The sequence below is a fragment of the Ambystoma mexicanum genome, chromosome 5p, assembly GCF_040938575.1.
Source record: "Ambystoma mexicanum isolate Mex_15411 chromosome 5p, UKY_AmexF1_1, whole genome shotgun sequence".
Taxonomy (NCBI): Eukaryota; Metazoa; Chordata; class Amphibia; order Caudata; family Ambystomatidae; genus Ambystoma; species Ambystoma mexicanum.
This window is the reverse complement of record NC_090930.1, coordinates 719,509,436-719,529,804: the sequence shown is the minus strand read 5'-3', so window position 1 is coordinate 719,529,804 and position 20,369 is coordinate 719,509,436. Positions and strand designations below refer to the sequence as shown.

The 20,369-nt window shown below is 44.8% G+C and overlaps 1 protein-coding gene across 1 annotated transcript in view; it reads left to right on the top strand.

The window, feature by feature from the left end:
• The window catches only part of LOC138481150 (TRPM8 channel-associated factor homolog), a 416,320-nt gene that overhangs the window by 175,417 nt on the left and 220,534 nt on the right, over nucleotides 1-20,369 (top strand). The window contains exon 3 of the mRNA XM_069613089.1: nucleotides 16,014-17,002. Within this exon, the coding sequence (XP_069469190.1) occupies nucleotides 16,014-17,002 (989 nt within the window). The remainder of the gene's footprint in view (nucleotides 1-16,013; nucleotides 17,003-20,369) is intronic.

Sequence of the window (20,369 nt, the reverse complement as noted above, 5' to 3'; positions counted from 1 at the left end):
ATCCTCTCCATTCTTCTTTCTGGCCCAACCCATCCTGCCGGACACATGCTAGATGTCATCATCAATTCCAACCTCCCTCTCTCTACTCTCCTGGTCACCCCTCTCTCCTGGTCTGACCACTCTTTTCTCGTCTCCCACTTGGGTCCCCATGGCCCTGTGACAACTCCTAAAAAAGCCCTGCCAACCTTCTTCATGAACATCCGTCCGATGAAAAGAGTGTCAGCTGCTGCCTTCACTTCCCCTAGCCCACCCAACACAGACTCTACCACTGATTCTGTCCTCAGTAACCTCTATCTTTCCATTACCAACTCCCTTGCCCCAGTCATGAGGATACACCTGAAACCTTCCTCTAAGCGTAACACCTGGTACGACGGTGGGCAGTCATAATTTCGAAAAAAAAATGTCGACAGACAAAAATGTCGACAAAAAAATGTCGAAAAAAAAATGTCGACTTTCGTTTTTTTTAATTATATATTTATTTTAGGGGTTCGGGAGTTAAAAAAAGGGAAAAATTTAAAAAAAAATTAAAAAAGGGGGGTTGTGGGGGAACCCCCCCATTTCGAAAAAAAAATGCATTGAAAAAAAAAGTCGACATTTTTTTTTTCGCCATTTTTTTTTCGAAATTTTGACTTTCGACATATTTGTTGTCGAAATTATCACTATGAACCTGGTACGACTCCTAACTTGCAGACCAGAAATTTAAGTGCAGGGCTGCAGAACGGAATTGGCAAACTTCAGGTTCACCCTCTGACAAACTGGCCTGCTGTCCGCTCCAAAGGCATTACAGACTCTCTATGCATGCCAAAAAAAGAGCCCACATTCAGGCACGAGTATCTGGTGCGTCCAATAATATGGCTCTACTCTTCAAAATCTGCAGGGAAATTGCCACCCTATCAGAAGTATCCTCTGCCCCTACGCCATCCCAGGCCCTTTGTAATGCACTCGCCACTCACTTCACCTCCAAAACCCAGGACATACTGATCAGCATTGTCACGCGCTCTCCCAACCCATCCCTCTCCCCCTTGCACCTCCTGATGGAATCGTACCAAAATGTCACCCTCACAATTACGACTTCTCACATCCCTTGATTCCAACTTCCCTGCTATATTCATTCTCCTTGATCTCTCTTCTGAATTTGATACAGTGAACCACTGCATTCTCATAAAAGGGCTCCATGACACCCTTGGTATCTTGGTATCTTGGAGCGGGCACTGGACTGGCTTACCTCCTTCCTAACCAACTGCTCTTCCAAAGACATACTGGGCCCCTTCTCCTCCCCTACTTTCTCATCCACCTGTGGCATTCCCCAGGGCTACATTCTTTCACCTTGGCTCTTAAACATTTACCTTGCTTTGCTGGCATGCCTCATTTCCTCCTTCTCCCCCAACTTCCAGTGCTGTGCTGACGACACACAACTCTTCTTCAAACTTCCTACAGATGCCCTTGCACCTTTCTTCATCCCTGACTGCCTCTCAGCCATCCAGCCGTGGTGCACTTCTAATGATCTTTGCCTCAACGCCAGCAAAACAGAGATCCTCCATATTGGGACCCCGGCACCCTACTTCTTCCCTTCTCTCTGGCCTTCCTCCAGGGGTCCTCCCCCTGCTCCCTCCTTGGAAGCCAGGAACCTCTGGGTCATCTTCGACTCCTCTCACTTCTTCTCCCCTCATACTCAGGACATTGTCAAGAAGTGCTACTTTCAGCTCTTCCTTCTTAAAGGAATTCTACCGTTCCCCACCTTCCCCCAGAGACTCAATGTTACACGGGCTCTGGTTCTCTCTAGGCTTGACTATTGCAACAGCCTCCTCCTTAATCTACCTTCATCCACTCTGCCACCCCACCAGCTAATCCAGAATAGGGCAGCAAGACTTATCATTGGCATCAAGCCCAGGGACGGCATCTCTCCTGCCCTACACAGTCTCCACTGGGTACCGATCGCAGCACAGATTAAATTAAAATCCCTCTGCATCATTCACAAGGCTGTCTGGAGCCGAGGACCACTCTATCTGCAACTCCTTCAGACCAAAAACTCCCCCTCTAGACTCCTGTGTTCCTCTGGCACCAACTCCTTGCGTGTGAAACGGTTTGCTAAACAGAGAGCAGGTGGTCGATTGCTTTCTTCAGCGGGCTCCCTTCTTTGGAATAGCCTCCCTCTTTGTCTTCAGCAGGACCTCCTTAAGTTTCGGAAAAGCCTCAAGACCTTCCTTTTAACCTCTTCCTTCACTCACTCTCTCCCCTGCTAATCGCACAGTAGTTTGACTGATATGCAGAGCTCTTATGCATCCTCAGGGCCCTGACCTCCTTCATCGTATCATCTCACCTGTTGTCCATCCTCTGCACTTGCTTTGGTTCACCATCCCCATTGGAGGCTACCCTTACCTTTTTTCACAGAATTTCACCTGCTGCTCACCATGAGCACCACAGCACCTATACCATACCCCTATCCCCTCTGCACTTGCACGTATTGAAAACTCACAAGACATAGTAGGTTTGTCTTCCCCTCCCCGCTTCTCTTCATTTTGTTGTATTTAATTAACTTAATTATTTATTGTTGTCGTAATTACATTGTCTATCATCCCCTGTCCCCTCACTGTTGCCCTGTGGGCGCTTTGAAACAGTATTTGCTTCCTGTATAAGCACCTCACAAGTGAACAATAAATAAAAATAAATACTCTGGGTGCTGATTGTGCTGGGCCCTACCTTCGAGTATCAGTGGAACACTTTACAGCAATTGATTATTAGGAATACAGGTGTAGAAGAACTCAAACTCTGGACTTAAATCTTGGGTGAAGGCAGATTGATATAGATATAATAGCAATGCTGCAGGGTGATCCCAGATATGGACACAATCTCCAAACAATCCTGAAGCTGTGTTGCCACCCCCCGCCGCCCATACACCTTACATAGGTTTTCTTACACATTAATTCTAATGCAATCAGCAGAGGATTTTGTAACTTCGTTAGGGAGGATTTCACTCTTTACAATTAGTACAATGGGCCTCCATGAGGAGACGAACAAGTCTTGGTCTACCAAGATCCCTACTGCCACCTTCAAGAGATACCAAGGAAGATGTGCAGTCATTATTCAATTAAAGCACCATTCTGACAGCAGGCATGTATAATTCGAAATGAAGACTTTCTAACTATACCAAGCCAGTGAAGTGAACATAAGGCCTAGCTCTCTTAAATCAGGTTATTTTACTCTTTTATAGTTTGAATTCAATTACAATTGTATTTGAATCGACATTCTTTTCAACTTTCATTGCTTTCAACTGCATTTTCCCCCACACAGGTATGTTACAGCTTTGCAGTAATGTATTGCAATTAAGCAACAGGATCAGTAATTAAGGACGAGGTAGGGTCAGCCAGCGCATGGGATCAGGAGTATCAACTGTGTGTGAAGAAAGGTGCTTTTTGAAGCGGAGGGTCTTGAGCTCCTTTCTGAATTTCACTGAGCGTGGGTACAACCCTAAGTTTAAGTAGCACAGGCAGGAAGGTTGTGAAAAATTCCATGGGGTTCCCCTTTTCAGTCTCCTATGCGAAACCTAGTATGCAGAGGATAGTCCTCCGAAGATACTTTTCCTGTTCAGAGATTCTTATGTTTGCTTAAGCTGGGACAGAGCCTCCACTTTTGCCACCAACCCAGTGTAGCTTCCCAAACTTTTAACCCGCCAATTATCCAATTCATGAATCCTGATGTTCACTCCCAGTTGAGCCATTTCCAGATTTGTAAGACATGGCTTTACCACCACCATGTCTTTAGTTAGTTGAGTAACCATTTCAAATAACATCTCATCATGCCCCACCTCACCTGCAGCTGAGTGGTTATATCCATCGTCTTTGGTCTTTTTAAAAGGGCAAGTTGTCTGTGGGTGGAGGGTTTACTGTTTCCCAGCATTCTGAAGAAGCAGCTATTCTTCTGGCAGGAACTCAGATAAGGTCCAGGTAGGCTAGGCAGAGGAAGGGAGGCAAGAGCTTATCACAGTCCTGACATCCACCCCAACTTGTCATTCCGGAATCCCTCATCTATATACTTTCGATGTCACCTATATGTGTCTCGCAACAATTTTACTAGAGTTAGAAGTTTAAAAGAAAAAGGAGTGGAACTGTGATCGCAGTTGGGGGATGGGCAGGAGCATGGAGCAACACATGAGTAAAGCGGTTGAGGATGGGCCAAGGAGATAGCTAAATAGGTGGGATGGATTGTTTTTCATGTTGTTCTGTTTGGTAAACTCAGTTCCCACTCCCTTTTAATTTGATATACTACTTACAGTGGAGCAGTATTTATGTAGTCCAAGGTTGCCACACATACCCAGATTGTGACCACTTTATTACCGACACTGTTTCATCACTGACCAACATTTCAAGAAAGACATCTGAGTGACTTCTTTTGGGATCTTATAATCCAACACTCTAGAACAGCCTAGTGGGGCATTCATCAGTTGTCCAAGTTGGTTTTACAAAACAAGTCTACCTCTAATTAGTGAATTACATTCAGTCAATCAAAAGGAGCCCCCCTGGCCAAAACATATGTCTTTTCATAGATTTTGGAACTAGCTTCAAAACTGTGCAGCCACTTTCCCAGAAGTCACAGCACATTGTGTACGAGTTGTAAATATTAGAGATTACTCAAAAAACATCCCCTCTCCCTTTTGTAGTGCATCGTAGATATTAATCTCCTGGCTCCAGGAGATGTCCTGTGGGGACATCTCACGCTTTTATGCAAATGCTAATCCCTGATAGTCCTTCTCTATGCTAGATGAATACTACATATCTACTTTGCCCTGATCTAATTGTTTGGAAGCTGCACAACGCTATGTAAAGAACCCGGTGATCCTTATCTAGCAAGTGGTCAGAGAGTTTACACATCTTAAATTCCGCTGGTGTTGGCCAGTCCAACCTATCCACCCTGCCAAAACGCCCTTTTTCCATTGTCAGTATGCTTCTCTTCACCTTCCTGCAGCAGCCACAGCCATTTTAGGCCAAGGGATGATGCACCAAGCTTTGTGGGTCACTTTGAGGAATCTGCACTCCTTTTCTCTTTTCTACTCCACATTTCATTGTGAAAACCCCCTGCTGGTATGGAGCATCATTCTGAAACTAAAGTTCTGGTGCTGCCACAACACCTGGTGAATGGTGGCCACTGGGGCAGAGGGTATTTAATGTTGGCCTGTGTCTGTGTGCACTGTGTGAGAGTAGTTTGAGGCTTGTGGGAGACGGTAGGGTAGAACTCTGGAAGAAGCGAGCAGTGATTCCAGCCCCTACCTGAAAAAACACCTAGAAAATACCTTCACCTGCTCCTTAAGGGAGAAAATCCCAGTTGGCTGCAGAGTACAGTACATGAGAATGCTGCAGTAAGGTGTGAGGTGTCTCTCAGCCTGCCAACCAACATAATTAGGAATGTTCTTGCATCCCATAACCCTTATTATGTAGCTTATGGTAATGAGTGGAATTTCCAGAAAGCCCACTTTCTCTCATCAGCCAATTGGTAGATCCTTGTTTTGTTGCACGTGATGTACAATGTATCTATTAGAGAGAGAGAGAGAGGGGGGGGAAGAGAAATAGCGAGAGAGTGAGAGAGAGAAAGAGAGAGAGGGAGAGAGAGACAGAGAGAGAGAAAGAGGGGGGAGAAAGAGAAATAGCAAGAGAGTGAGAGAGAGAAAGAGAGAGAGAGAGAGACGGAAGGAGAGAGAGAGAGAGAGAGAGAGAGAGAGAGAGGTGTACTGGAAGGATAAGTTCCATTTTGGTCTAGATATATCAATGATATATGTGATAACTGCACAGGATCATTAGGGGACCTTACTAGATATGCACCAACTTTGAACCTCCACTCATTCAATGGCAAACTCGCTTGTACTGCTAATGCTCAGGCAATACCTTTTTTCGATCAAAATATTCATACACAGGGTCATCTCTTGCACACAGGAGACTAGATATATATTTCTCACTGCTTCCTGCATAATGCAGAAATCATATCTACTGAAAGGTGATTCTAACTTTGCATCCAATCTTGGGCATTGCAAAGTGATACACACACGCATATGCAGGTCTCCAGTTCACTATCACTGAGTGCTCACTGGGTGAACAAGCTCATAATGGGCTACAAACCTTACCTGGACTTAATGAAACCAAGATTATTGCACACTCTATACATCACGCTACCTTTTGGTATTCTCACGGACGGTTCTAGACTGAATAAGTGGGACGACATGGTATCAAATACATGTCAGCAATGTGTGAATAGGAGCGAGACGGAAGAGCATCTCCTATTAGCATGCCCATTGTGTTTGAGCCTTAGGAGGATGTATCTAAGTGCAAGGCCCCTAGTATATAGGACAGTTACTGTAAACGAGGCAATGCCACTTTACAAAAAGGACAAATCACATTGGCAAAATGTCTGCACAGATCAGGGCTTAGAAGAGCAGCACTGTTAAGCCCTGTGATTGGACAATTGTAAATTAAACAGTGAAAGATCATCGTATAGCGCTGTAATGAGCAGCAAAAGCTATACATTTTCATTTTTGTATCACACATCAAACTATTTCACGTTGACAAAAGATCAGCATATGAGATAGGTGTCCATGTTTACTAAGCACCAGCACTTTAAAATTGTTGCTGCTGCTATTGGATGGTGCTTCTCCTTGCACTTTATTTTGTAGCTATAAGAAGAGTGACACTTCTGGATAATGTATGCACTTGACTTCTTGTTGATTCAGAAGGTACCCATCCTGCTTGGGATACAATATGTTCAAAGCCAGTTATGATGACATGCAATTTCTAATTGCACATAGCATTTGTAAAAACCTCTTAGATGTATTTAATAGCTACTTTTATGACATTATGCCGAAATAAAGTATTGGATTATTGGCTTTACGGTGAGGAATATTTTGTGACGATACCTTGATCCATTAGGAAAATTAAGAAGCCTATGTACATAAATACATGAAACTGCCCTTATGTCTCTCCAACTGGCATAATATGTGGAGAGGCATCAACTTTGTATATATGCTTGCAAAGCAGTCCAAATTTGCCTTTAAATATGGTATGGATTCGTTCATTATTTTACCACAAAACTCATTTCTAGAATCTGTTCCAATGAATTAGGTGGGAATACTGCGATGGACGCACAATAATCTAATGCAAGTCAACAAATATTAAAATTGAAATTACAGTTAACAACTGATTGAGTAAAATACAAATATGTAAACTTAGTATTGGTTGTTGATATACTATATGTACTATTTCTAATGGTTTGTTTTGTATTGCCTATTCCTGCCCTTTCTTCTTGCTTTGTTTAGCATTGTAAGAATTGTGTTTGTTATGTATAATTATGCCTGCCATATCAAATGCGAATATGACTGGTGCCCTGCATGCCCTAGAAGAAGCTCTAGAGAGATAGAAACACGAGTGGGCAGGCAAACCATTGTGCCACCTGGGCACCCGCAGAGTTTAACTTTCAAACAAGCATTTACTTACTCTGGAGTTCACTAGAAAAACGACTGTGGCAGCACTTACTACTTTGTCTGAACGGACTGGGCCGATCTTGTAAAAGGAACAATAATGCACAATAATTATCACCAGTCCACGTAATAGATATAATGTTTCATCTGTTGTCTTTCACATTTGAACATTTCTTTAATTAAAGTAGCAATGAAGCATACAATAGAAAAAATACAAATATTTAAATAACTAACAAGGGAACCAGTGCAAATTATTTTGGTATAGGGCATCTCTTCTCAATTCAAAGGGCTTTCAGAGTAGAGACGCAGCTCTCCACCAAACTGTAGAAATCCTGTGGACAAGCGCAGGCGCATTACTGCCCGTCCCTCATATTTTCACAGACTTAACTCTAACTCTGCAATCTGGTCTTGGGGCGTTCGGCTTGATCGTTTGGGCTGACCAGGTTGCTGCTTGTACTTCGCTTTTGGTTTCTTTTCTGAAGTGGGTTATTGGCTGGGCCAACAGTTTTCTTTTTTGTTTGTTTGATTGGTTTCATGGGAAGAGGTGTTTTGATCTGATTTTCTTTATATTGTTGCATGGAATTGTTGTTGCCTTTGTATATCTATGAGTGAGGTATACTCCACAATAAGTTACCCTGGCGGTACAGTCCTATTTATAGAGCGCATGCGCAAGTGATTGCATAGTTCATGTCCATGGTTCATTAAAGTATTAGCAAAGATAAGTCTGAAGTCTGATAAAAAGTGAAGAGTCTAGGGGAAAGTGGGTGATGATGTGGTAGAGGCCGGAACACATTTATTCGAATCCCTCCAGAATTTAAGCAATCTTTTCCCACAGACTGAAAGGAGCAGATGTTTTCCTTCGTTATCTCGTTAAGACTCCCTCAATATTCACTGGACCTTCAAAAACGTACCTTTTCCTTAAAGCATCTGGTCACGCCCAGTGTTTCTCACACTGCCAGACTTTCTAAAGCTGGTCCATGAATACTTTTGTTCTCTTTTTACTCAATTCTTTGTCAAGACAGGAGTCTTCATATTATGCATTAATTATTTACTTCTGACACCACAGCAGCAAAGAAAAACTTTAAAACAAAAAAGTTTGTTCAAAAGAAACTGAAAACAGAACTCAGAGCCAATCAAGGGAGAAAAACCCCAATCCAACATGGAGGCCATGTCATGCCCTGTAGGTAACTTATGGGCAGGGACCCGCCCCCATATAAGTCCTTTTCTCAAATCCCAACTCCTCTTTCTTTGCTGCTGATGCCACAAGCTAAGTCACTCCTTCTAGTGGTGTACTTTGTTGCTAGTCAGTAGTTTATCAGTGCTTGGTTACATTGTTGCGCTGTGTATTGTGTTATTACTAGTGATGCGGTCCTTTCATGCTTGCCTTTTTCTTTAGAGGATATTCCCCATTGTTATAACAGAGTTTATTGCAGTTTGTTAGAAATAATTTTTCTGTTTCGTGTGCGACCGCTGCTTTATTTTTCTCCCAGCAGTAACGGTTGCACACTTTATGAGCTCCGCCTCCTGGCGGGGACTCCTGTGGTTCAGGCCCGACACGCGCAAGCCTGTTAAAGGAATTCTACTGTTCAGGCCTGACGCGCGTGGGCCTATTACTGTTTGCGTAGTACGCTCATCCCTCGCCTCAGGGAGACTTAACAGTGTTGGCTGCCCGCCCATGCTGCAAGCGTACCATTGGCCTGCTTGGCCTCAGACTTTGCCTGTTCGTGTTGCAAGGCATTTCCCTCACCCTCTGCTAAGTACCACACCCTCCCCTCTGGAGCTCTTCCATCCTCTACCTCTAACTCCCTCAGGGTCAGTCGTTTTTCAAAGAAACGAGCTGGGGTAGATCTCTGTCTTCGGCTGGGGCCTACATCTGGAAAAGCCTCCCTGCCACTCTAAAACTTGAGGAGAGCCATCTCCGGTTCCGGAAGCACCTCAAGACCTTCCTCTTTTCTTCTGCCTTCGCTCCCCCTATCCGCTGCTGATCTGTTCTCTCTTGGCACCGTGCACCTGGCAACCCTCTGTCCCCCAGGCCCAGGTACCTGCTCACCCTGCCACCCTTCCGTGCTGCCTCCGCGCCACCCCATGCACTGGGGTCTGTATCTGTACCCATACAGCCCCCCCCTTTTTCTTCCTGCACTTATCAGACCTACCCTGTCTGCTGCCTTAAACCTAGCACTTGCCAATTGCTGGTTGCACTCCCACTGTTTGTTGCCTTTATTGTTTATTTATTTATTATTATTTATCTGTTTCTCCTTTGCTTCGCAGTTTCCACTTCTCCCCCTTTCCACGCAATTTTCCCCTCCCCCTCTCCCATGCACTTGCATGTTCTCAATGTCACTGGGCCTAGTAAGATTGTTGTTTTGTTCTCCTCTGTTCCCCTCCCTTGCCTTGTCGCGCTCTGAAACACTTGTGTACGAGCACGATAGAAATAAAATATCAATATCAATATCAATACCCTGCTAGGGTAAGCAGCTTCCTGAAGTTCGCCTGGTCAGCGTTTTGTTTGTTGTGGCAACGTGTACGCTGTGTTTCAAGTTTCATTAACCCATGCCTGCTGGGCTACATTTAAATACATACTGAAATATATATTTTCTCTCTCAAGTTTGATTTGGGTTTTTTCTCAACCTTTCCCATTTTGTGTGTTTGTGCTGTCATGGCTACTAGAGGGTCTGAAGGGCCCTCTTCGGCTGATGCCAGCACACAGGTTAGACCTTCCAAAAAAAGTGGGAGGTTGGGGGAGGATGCATATGCACGCCTTCAGGGTATCCAGACCTTCCTAACCAGCCATCTGTGGCTCAAGTGATATAGACTTCCTTAGACACTGCCCTATAGGACCTCAATTCTACATTGACCTCAGCCTTTGATAGCCTTATGAATAGGATTTCTGTTTTTCACCCTTCGCCTGAGGAGGGTACAGAGATGCCTGTACAGGTCCCTGTAAGTGTGCTAAAAGATCCAAGCATTTACAAGAACATCTCAGTCCATCTAGCTCCTCTAATTTGGTATCTCCCCATGAAGGGGTCAGAAGCGTAAGTTGGAGGGGTCCCATCAGTCCCAGTCAGTTTCCACTTGGCCAGGTAGCTCACAACTTCCGGCAAGTGCCTCTTCAGCCCCCATTTTGTCTGAGGACAGTTCATAGGATTCAGACTCTCCTCCAAAAAGGCATAAGAGAAAGGGAGACCCTGTGGTTGGAATTTAATGGGGTTCCGTTCTTTGACCCGTCCCTTATTCAGCATCTAATGTCAGCAGAGTGGCACCCCTCGGGTGCTGTGTCTGCCTTTTGGAATTATTGGGTTAGACACCCTCTACCCAAAGAAAACAGGACCAAGTTATGTTCCGATTGCCCTAAACCTGTGGTTCCAGACAAGGTGGCCCTTACCCCAGACATCAACCAATCTATGGTCTCTTTTATGTCCCAGAAGGGGAAGGACCCCAAGAAGGGGGTGGATAAAGCTTGGAGGAGCTGCCAGGACAAGTTGTTGGATGTGTTGGGGCCGTTCACCCAGATTTTTGAATTGGCAGAGGAGGCAGCACTTTCCAATTCCCCTATTGATGTACAAGCCCTTCAAGGCTGGATTCAGAGAATGGTTTGCCGGCTCGGCAACGCCAACGCTGCCATTTCTAGGGAGCTGTGTAAGTCCCGCCTTATGTGTCTCGATTCCAAGTTGGTGGATATGGCAGAAGTGGAGGCGGCTCCTAAGGCCCAAGGTAACTTGTTTGGTGATCGATTTATCAAAGACCTTTCTCAGGTCAATATAAAGAAGGTTTTTGCCCCCAAGACCTTTGATAGGGCTGGAAGAGGTAGAGCCCACTCCTCTGGCCATTTCTACCCGCCCCCAACAATATGCATCAAGAGGTCACACAATTCCTCCTCTGCTCAAGGAGCACAAGCTGAGTTTTATCCCCCAAGGGGTTTCCACTGGAGAGAACGTACCGGCAGAGGTGCTGGTAGAGTGAGAGCAGCTCCAGGTAATGCCAAATGTTTTAAATGTTTCTTCCCACAAAGGTTTAGGGGGCAGGTTGGCCTGGTTCTTTTCTCAAGGAAGGGACTCAACTCAGATCCCTCGGTGTTGCAAACGGTGAGGGGATTGCAAATAGAGTTTTATTCCCCCCCTTGTCAGCTTTCCTTGCCCTTTCCACTCATGTTCGACAAGGACAAGCACAAATTGATAGATGCAGATGTCGGGGACCTGATTTTCAAGGGGGCATTTGTCCCGGCTTCCTTCAGGGCCTCCCAGTTCCTAAGCACGATATTTCTTACGGACTGCAGGCTCTCCAAAATATGAAAGGAAATCTGTTGCCTCTTCAAGAGGGGGAGGGTCTCCCCCAGGCAGCTAGCCAGGTTTGTGGGGATGTTGTCAGCCTCCATTGAAGTCATTTTCCCAGCACCCCTCCATTACAGGGCATTACAACGCCTCAAGGCCAATCATCTTCTCTAAAGTCTGTCTTACTCTCAGTTAGTTCTATCTCCCAAGGCCAGGTTGGATCTCCTTTGGTGGCTCAGATGGGGGCCTGGAATGGCAGAGCGATTTTTGGTCCCTCTCCGGATTCCATCCTGGAGTCAGATGCCAGCAGAGCGAGCTGGGGTGTCAGAATAGGGCAGGTGACCACAGGCAGAAAGTGGTCCACCTTAGAGAAGTGGCTGCATATCAACTGTCTGGAGTTGTTAGCAGGCTCCTTAGCAGTCAAGAGTTTTCTGAAGGATCACAGGAATTGCAGTGTCCTTCTCCGGATGGACAATATTTCAGCAGTTCGATACATAAACCATCTTGGGGGAACTCAGTCCAAGGCCCTAGTAGATCTACCAAGGGAATTCTGCCATTTTTCCCTGGAACAGGGCATTTTGTTGAAAGCAGAATATCTTCCGGGAGTCAACAACGCTTTGGCAGACTGTAATTCCATACATCTCCAAGACAGGAGCGACTGGATGTTGGAGAAAGCTCTTTTTGCCAAGATCTTGTCCCTCTGGGGTCCAATTCAGGTGGATCTCTTTGCCTCGAGACTCAACTGTCAAATTCCCTGGTTCCACAGTTGAAGACCAGACACCAGTGTGTTAGCAACCAAAGCTTTCCTCCAGGATTAGTCGGGCCCCCCATCTTATACCTTTCCCCCCTTTGCCATGATAGCCAGGGTCTTAGTTCAAGTACGCAGGCAGGTGGCGACGCTGGTATTGGTAGTAAACCAATTTTGGCCCTCCCAGGTGTGGTTTCCACCCCTGTTGGAGTTGGCGGTGGATATTCCTCGTCTTCTCGCTGTCCACCCGAAGCTCCTGACTGACCCGTCAGGTCTCCCTCACAAGCTGATGCTTCAGGGGCATTTCTCCCTTATGGTTTGGAAGATTTCACCTCTTCCTGGTGCTTCCAAGGACTTTCGTAGGACTCTACCTGTGTTATCAAGAACTCCTGGGCGGCCTTTACCAAGTCACGTTATTTTTCAGCATGGAACCTCTGGGTTAGCTGGTGTATGGCTCAACACCTCAATCCTGTTTCTGCTCCTCCAGTAGAAGTGGTTAATTTCTTAGTGAGTTATTTAAGGAGGGCAAGGCGTACAGAACTATCAATGGGTTTAGATCTGCAATTTCAGCGGGGCATGTGTTGGTAAAAGGTGAACCAGTGGGTAAACACTTCTTGGTGCGCAAAGCCCTCAAATCTATATGCATCAAGGTTCCGCCTAAGGCTAGGTATTCTGTTTTATGAGACGTTAATATGGTGCTGATCTGTTTTGCTTTTGGCCTTCTTATGAGGATTTGTCTTTTTAACAACTCATCTCCAATTTAGCCATGTTATTATGCCTGGTTTCCATTAAGAGGGTGTCTGATAGTAGCGCATTGGATGTGGATAACAAGGTGTTCCCTCCGCAGGGTGTTATCTTCTCTGTTTCCAGGAGAAGTGTTTGATTTCCTCCATTTCCTACCCAGCGTTTCCAGAGGATCCTAAGCTGTGTGTGATACAATGCTTAAAATGTTTTGAGTCCAAGACAGAGACGTTTCGGCCTCCTAATACCTCTCAGCTGCTTATTTCCTATAGGAAACCCCCCAAACTAGTGTCTCCTGCCACGTTGGCCAGATGGATTAAGTTGGTTATGAAAGAAGCAGGTGTTGACATTTCCTCTTTTGGTTCCCATTCAGTTATGGGCGCTATGGCCTCTAAGGCTGCTTTCCTAGGGGTAGCCTGGAACACATTTTGAAGGCAGCTGATTGGTCCAGGGAATCAACATTCTAAAACATTTGATCACAAACGTATTGATCATGTTGCAATTAATGTGATGAAAGGTCTTTAAACTTGCATAATATTAAGCCTCCTGTCTTGACATAGAATGGTTAATCTCCCTCACTAACGTGAGAGGGGGATTTAGATTCTGTTAAAGATAAGGAGGTGAGTATTATCCCACCCACCCTTTGTCTTTTGATTTGCATACAGCTTCGGGTGAGGTGGTCGGTTCAGGAAGCGGTCTTCACCATTCTAAGATGTTGCGGGTTTCGAGATCCTCTGAACTACTTGTGGATCCTGTCTCTGTGCTATAAAGTCTATTCTTCAGGGTTGGCGTCCGATGATATGCAGCTGCAGAAGAGGAGTTGGGATTTGAGAAAAGGACTTATATGGGGGTGGGTCCCAAGACAATTCCATGACTAATGTTTAGAAAACATAATGTGTCATGCACATTATAGGAAAGGAAGAGTTAAGCGAACTACCAAGCCGAAATGCAGAATGACCTTTTGGTCAAAGACAAACACAGATAAGATATGTGAAGAATGTCTCCTTGCATTGGGAACAGGGTGAACCAAAATGTATATGTTACATAGGTCATAAACTATCTATAATGCAACAACCGAGGCAGTTCTGAAGTGTACTTAAGGCTGACTGGCCGCCATGTAAATTGCTCAATTTCTCTATGACTGTCCACAGACATAGTTGAACCTGAGACCACTTGAAGCAAAATTAACTCTTGTTAATTTTTTAATCGTGGATGTTGTTCTTTATTTATTTGCAGTAAATCAGGTTGACATTAACACATTGGTTAAATACAGGGCATGACCTGGCCTCCATGTTGGATTGGGTTTTCTCTCCCTTGATTGACTCTAAGTTCTGTTTTCAGTTTCTGTTGAACAAACATTTTTGTTTGTAAAGCTTTCCTTTGCTGCTGTGGTGTCAGAAGTAAAGAATTAATGCATAATACTCACCTCCTTGTCTTTAATAGAATCTAAACCCCCTCTCACGTTAGTGAGGGGGATTGACCATTGCTGTGTTATATTCGTCTCACTTTCTCAGTGACACCTCGAAGGGCTGTAAGTGTTGTTTGGGCGCATTTCGCCACTAAAAGGGAATCTAAGAGCAAACACAAATAAAGAACGATTTGCCAGTTTAATATGTACGGTCAATGTGTGAACAGGACGAAACACATATCTGAATTAGTGGTGGAGATTGTAGGCATTATGGCTGTTGGTTAGTTTAAAGTTTGCACTTTGGGAACTGTAACACATAGAGGCATGGTTGCCCTTTCCGAAGTCTTATTTGAGAAAGTTCACCACTTTATAGACCAGAGGTAGGGCCAAATCCTTGGAAGTCAGGGACATGGTCAGGCTACCAACTCAATATGAAAAGACCACACTTAGCACTTTCCACAGTCACGATAAAGAGCCTATATGCCAAGCCGCTGCTTCACCCTGAAAAATCCCTCTATTTCGTCTTTCTGAACCTTCCCGTCTCCAGTTTCGCTACCTAAGTATTGTCTTTAAATGTAGTCACTGTTTTGCTCCCATGTATTTTTCCTGTTCTTTTTCTATTCTCCCCCTCGTTCTCTTTTTTCATCTCTTTTCTTATTAGTGATCCCTTGTCCCCGCCCCCAATGCCGTTTCCATTCTTTTTCACTTCTTACTTTCTTTGTTCTGTGCCCACTTTCCCTTCTTTTCTTTCTTCTCTTAAAACCTGTTTCCTTTATGCCCTTATACTTGTCATGCATTTTACTGTATCTGTTTTGTATCTGTATTTGTAACATGTGTACAGCTGTTAACTGCTTTATAAGTTCAAATATATGAATAACTATCATTGTTCATTTATGAGGCGCTTAATACCAACCAGTGGTTTCTAAGTATGGGATCGGGATTCGAACCTGAGTTACGCTGCGTTTCCAAGACAAACACATTGCCCCTGAGCTATCCTTCCTCCCCAATACACCAAGCTGTACCCCTCCTGCCCCTTGGGGAAACAAGTTAAATGTTTAAAATATTATTATTATTTTATTGAATAGACTCGTTTGGCTAATAAAATGTGCCCCCTGTATAAAAATATGTTTTGCCAGGGTCCTGCTGTTGGCTTCTCGCAGAACTATTAGTAATATTCAGATTTTGTCTTGAAGGAAGTCTCTGTTGTTGGTTCACTGAAATGTAAGCAAGAGTTTTTCCACCATGATGTACCGCAATATAGGCAAAAATCCTTGCATCGCAATTATAATCTAGGTTTAGGAGCTAATATTATTTTATTGAGGAATCTGAATGTATCTATTTTTATACTATAAGTGCAACACCTTTCCATAATAATTCTTGTCTTCGCAGGCATGGGAAAGATCTCGCCAACGATCTAAAAGTGTTGCTGAAAGACGTCTCTGAACTCTGCCTAGAGCACAGTGGAATACCCTCCCTTCTTCTTCTGCATGGTGCAACTGCCTTCCCTGTTGGCCTCCAAGAGACTCTGCATACCTTTCTAGCAGCGTCCCATTACGGAAACGGCAGGGTAGTGGTGGCAGCGCACGAGAGGCAGCTTGATTCCCCCAAGATGAAAAGGTTCATCCTAAATGCAATTGAGTGGCTTGCTGCTGGAAGGCAAGGCAAGATCGGGGTAGGGAGAAGCCTGAAAGGACTCCAGACTATCCTCCTCCAAGAAAACATTGCATGTGAACTCTCAGACCTCAAGACAGATTATCCTGTCTACTGCTGCAATGCCACCAACGGCGAAGTTGAGAAGATCCTGGAGTTTGTTGCTGAAGGAGGGGGTCTTCTCGTGGGAGGTCAGGCTTGGTGGTGGGCCAGAGAGAATCCCGGCCATGATGAAATTAGTGAATTTCCAGGGAACAAAATGATCAATCCATTTGGGATAAGTATCCTGGGAAGTCACATGAAGGCGGCAACATATAAGACGCTATCTGCTGAAGAAGCTGGCCAACACTACCATTTCCGCAAAGCCCTTTGCCTCTTACTGCAGCAAATTGGCTCTGGTAAGGATTTTCAAGAACCTCTGATAGCTTGGCTGAAGAAACTGGGAAGCGATTGCTTAGCCATCCTGAGGACAGCCGAGGTCCATAGTCAGGTTTTTTCACCTATTCATCAAACAATCCTCAAACTTCTACAAGAAACTGGGATTCCAGAAGTGAGCCGCAGACACCCAATTAAAGGAAGCTCCAAAGAGGCATTCCTATTAAGACTGGCAGCTGGTCTGCACTACATGACTGCTTACTTTGATACAAGTATAAAGAAATTGATAAAGACTTCCCAGGACCTCCCTGTATCCAGTTCAGAAACGATTCAGATAGATGGAACTAGTAAAGGTACAGAGTTTACTTTTTTAATTGAGTCTGGTGCATTTGTACGAATGTTTTAACGAGACATCACTTCTTAGATGTTGCTTTTTGAACTCTATACTTACTAATTTGCTCAATCACTGTAATGGGACTGGAGGTTTGTTGAACAGTGTTGACAATGCTCTGATGGATGATGTAGCCTGAAGTGACAGAGAAAGCGCAACGTATATGTTCACACTTCAATATATGAATTAATTGACAAAAATGGAGTTAAGAGAGTTAAGTTGAAACAGATAAACATGATAATACCCCTAAAATTCAGTGAAAACAATTGTGTTGAAGTTGCGTAGTGATGGTTTAATGCAACAACATTTTTGAAATTCCACAATGGTTGGAAGCTGGGGCCCTTAACTCTGAGCCCCCCCCCATTGTGTAGCCCATGATCACGCTGATGATATCACTTATGATGTTTTACTCTGACCTCAACTCTAGACTGTCGCTCTATAATATCCATATTTATTACGTGCCCTAATAAAGTGGGAGTTTTTGTCATTAAGGTGTAGGGAAGGGGCATCCACAGGTTTTAATAATTCAACTCACCCATTTCTCCCAAGTGATAGCCATCATGTCCATCTCCTCCCATTCATACCCGCCATTACCTCCCTCAAGCCCCTCCTGTACCTAGCAGCCAAATGTTTAAGAGAAGACTGAAGCGAAGCCAACACTAAAACACTAGAAATCAGAAATGGTCAGCTACAATCACTGCATTGCCTTTTCTAAATGACTTGTGACAGTATTTCAACCTTTTTCAAAATGATTAGCTTCATTTCAAAATAGTGACCATTATTTTGTAGTGGCCCAAAGGTGTGAGACACCTGCAAGTCAAGTGCATAAGAATGAGCTACCAAGTGAGGGCTCCCACGAAGGGCATGAGACAGGCATAGGCAGGCAACTGAGTACCAAGATAATCCCAGACAAAATTGTCACTCCAGTACTGAAACTAATATGCATTACCTTTCATTCATGGTCTGCCCCCTACAGGCCGACGTACGGAAGGCAGGAAACATAAGGCTGCCTCCTGTACGTATGCCTGTAGGGGCACAGCCTGGACAGGAGCCTGAAGAGTGGAGTGCTTAAGGTGGGGTGGGAGGACGGGGTGCAGGCAGGGGCAGGGAGCTGTGCATCGGAGGTGGGGCTGCAGGGGGCCCAAAAGGAACCACGACAGGTCGCAAGCAAAAGGCCAAACTTGCAGATGCATCTTTTTTACCGCAGTGTTCTGCAAGTTCAGGACACTGTGCCACTCTTCAAACATGTCTCGCCCGGTTCCCGCCCTGGCGCACTAGCAGGGATGTCATTTGAGGGTCACCAGGGGTCACAGCTGCTACCCCTGTGGTGTACCTTGCTACCCGTGTGGTCTCCCAGGCTACCACGGTAACAAAAAATGTATCTTTTTTACATTTTTAAAAAAAATATAAGCTCCTGGGCACTGGAGTAGCAGGGGCCCCGCCACACTAGATCTGGGAGTGAAGGGCCCGGAACAGTTCACACCCATAAGGGTGATGGCTGGGCCAGGGCTTGCAGAGTGCGAGAAGGAAGCGCTCAGTAGGCTAAGCTGACCATGACATGTGGCACATGTCAAATGCCACGTGCAGCTCCAACCCCTTCTCCTGTGGCTTCCTTGCGGCCTATACACAGGAACCAAGAAGCTCTCTTAGCTGCCTGGTTCCTGTTTGTGATCAGCACAGAAGCGCCTAGGGTGGCCTGGAGTGACGGACCTAAGCAGGACAAAACAGGTAAGACTTTTTTTTTATGTGATGTGTATTTTGCATGTGTGAAGTGCGTGTCAGATGTATGTATGTGCTATGGGTGAGTGAGTGGTGAGTGAATGAGAAGAAATGTGTTAGTGTGTGTGTGTTTGAATGTTCTGGGTGGGTGTGTGCCTGTGTGGAGAATGCAGTGAGTGTGGATGTAGCAGAAGGTGTATGAGTGAGTGCCTGGTGGGTGAATAAGTAGGAATGTGGTATTGTGTGTTTGAATTTTCTGGGTGGAAACACGGGTGTTAGATGCATCTGAGGGTCGTTTGCCATCACTTCCAATGATGCCATTTGGGGGCGGGGTCACATGACATCATGTCCTGTGATGTCATCATAGGTCAAGGGTCATGTGATGTCACTTCTGCTACTCCGGGCATTTTGGTGAAATGTCATCCCCGTGCAGTAGCCCCAGTTATTGACGATGGGTAGGAGAAGAAGGAGGGATGGTGATCATAGGAAGTTTCTAAAGCAATAGAAGGAATTACTGCTCGTCTGCAGCATATAGATACACTTGTTCTATGAGGTCCCTCCCAATCCAAAAAAGACCAACCCTATACAGCAAAGCATTAATGACTTCAGCACTAAGATCAAATCTAGAGGAATATAAATCCTTGTAAAAGGAGAAACGTTGTCAAAATCTTCCTCCCTCTGTGAGTATGAACCGCCTGGAGTTCAGTTTCCTGGTATGTCAGCAACGTCATGCTCACGACAAAAAATACATGCCAATGCTTTGCAGGGCCTTTCACCTGTCCCATACCAACTAGCTTCTGGCCGCCATTCAAAATGTTCACATCCCTTTCTGAAATTTGATTGAATTGATTCAAAATGTCCTGAATTTCAGCTAGGTGAGCAGAGATACTGGACATGTAGTAAGCATCTTCGAAGGTTCAATAGGAGCCCTCTATATGGGTAAGATTAACCCAAATGGTGCATAGTATCCCCACCTTTTTGGCACACATCACACAAATGAAAGTCTTTGGAAACTCCTAACCCACAAACAGGAATTCCACTGGCTTCACACTGATGAGAAATAAAACAGAATATCCTTGCAGACAGATTCCTGGAATACTAGACTCAGAGCAAATTGGCCTTGAACCGCCAGCTTTTCAAAACACGTGGGCAAACTGGGTAAACAATCTTAAAGTACATTGGTGAGTGGTCGGAAAGGATCCTTGGGAGAACACAAGTGCAAGGGCCTGATGCGCAAATTGTTGGGAGTTTAAAAAAATCAATTTGGACAGGAGAATAAAAACAAAAACCCTGCTTTCCCTTATGCTCCTCACTCCAGATGTAAAAGGCATTTAAATGAATTTAAAAAGAGCTGTAATCTCGGTTGTCATGGACGATGTGGTACATTGTTCTGCTTCTTCAAGAGGTTCCCTAATTGTATGCAGACAAGCTTGAATGTGATCCACTTTACATGTGAGGGTATCCGTTGTGGAACCCAGGATATCTGGTACAGCACTGAGATCCTGAAACATTGCCTTAATCTCCAAATTGATATCCTTAACACTGGAGACACTGTGTTGCCCTCACTGGGGCCAGGTGGTTTCCGAGCAGACTCGCCATTCTTCCTGCCA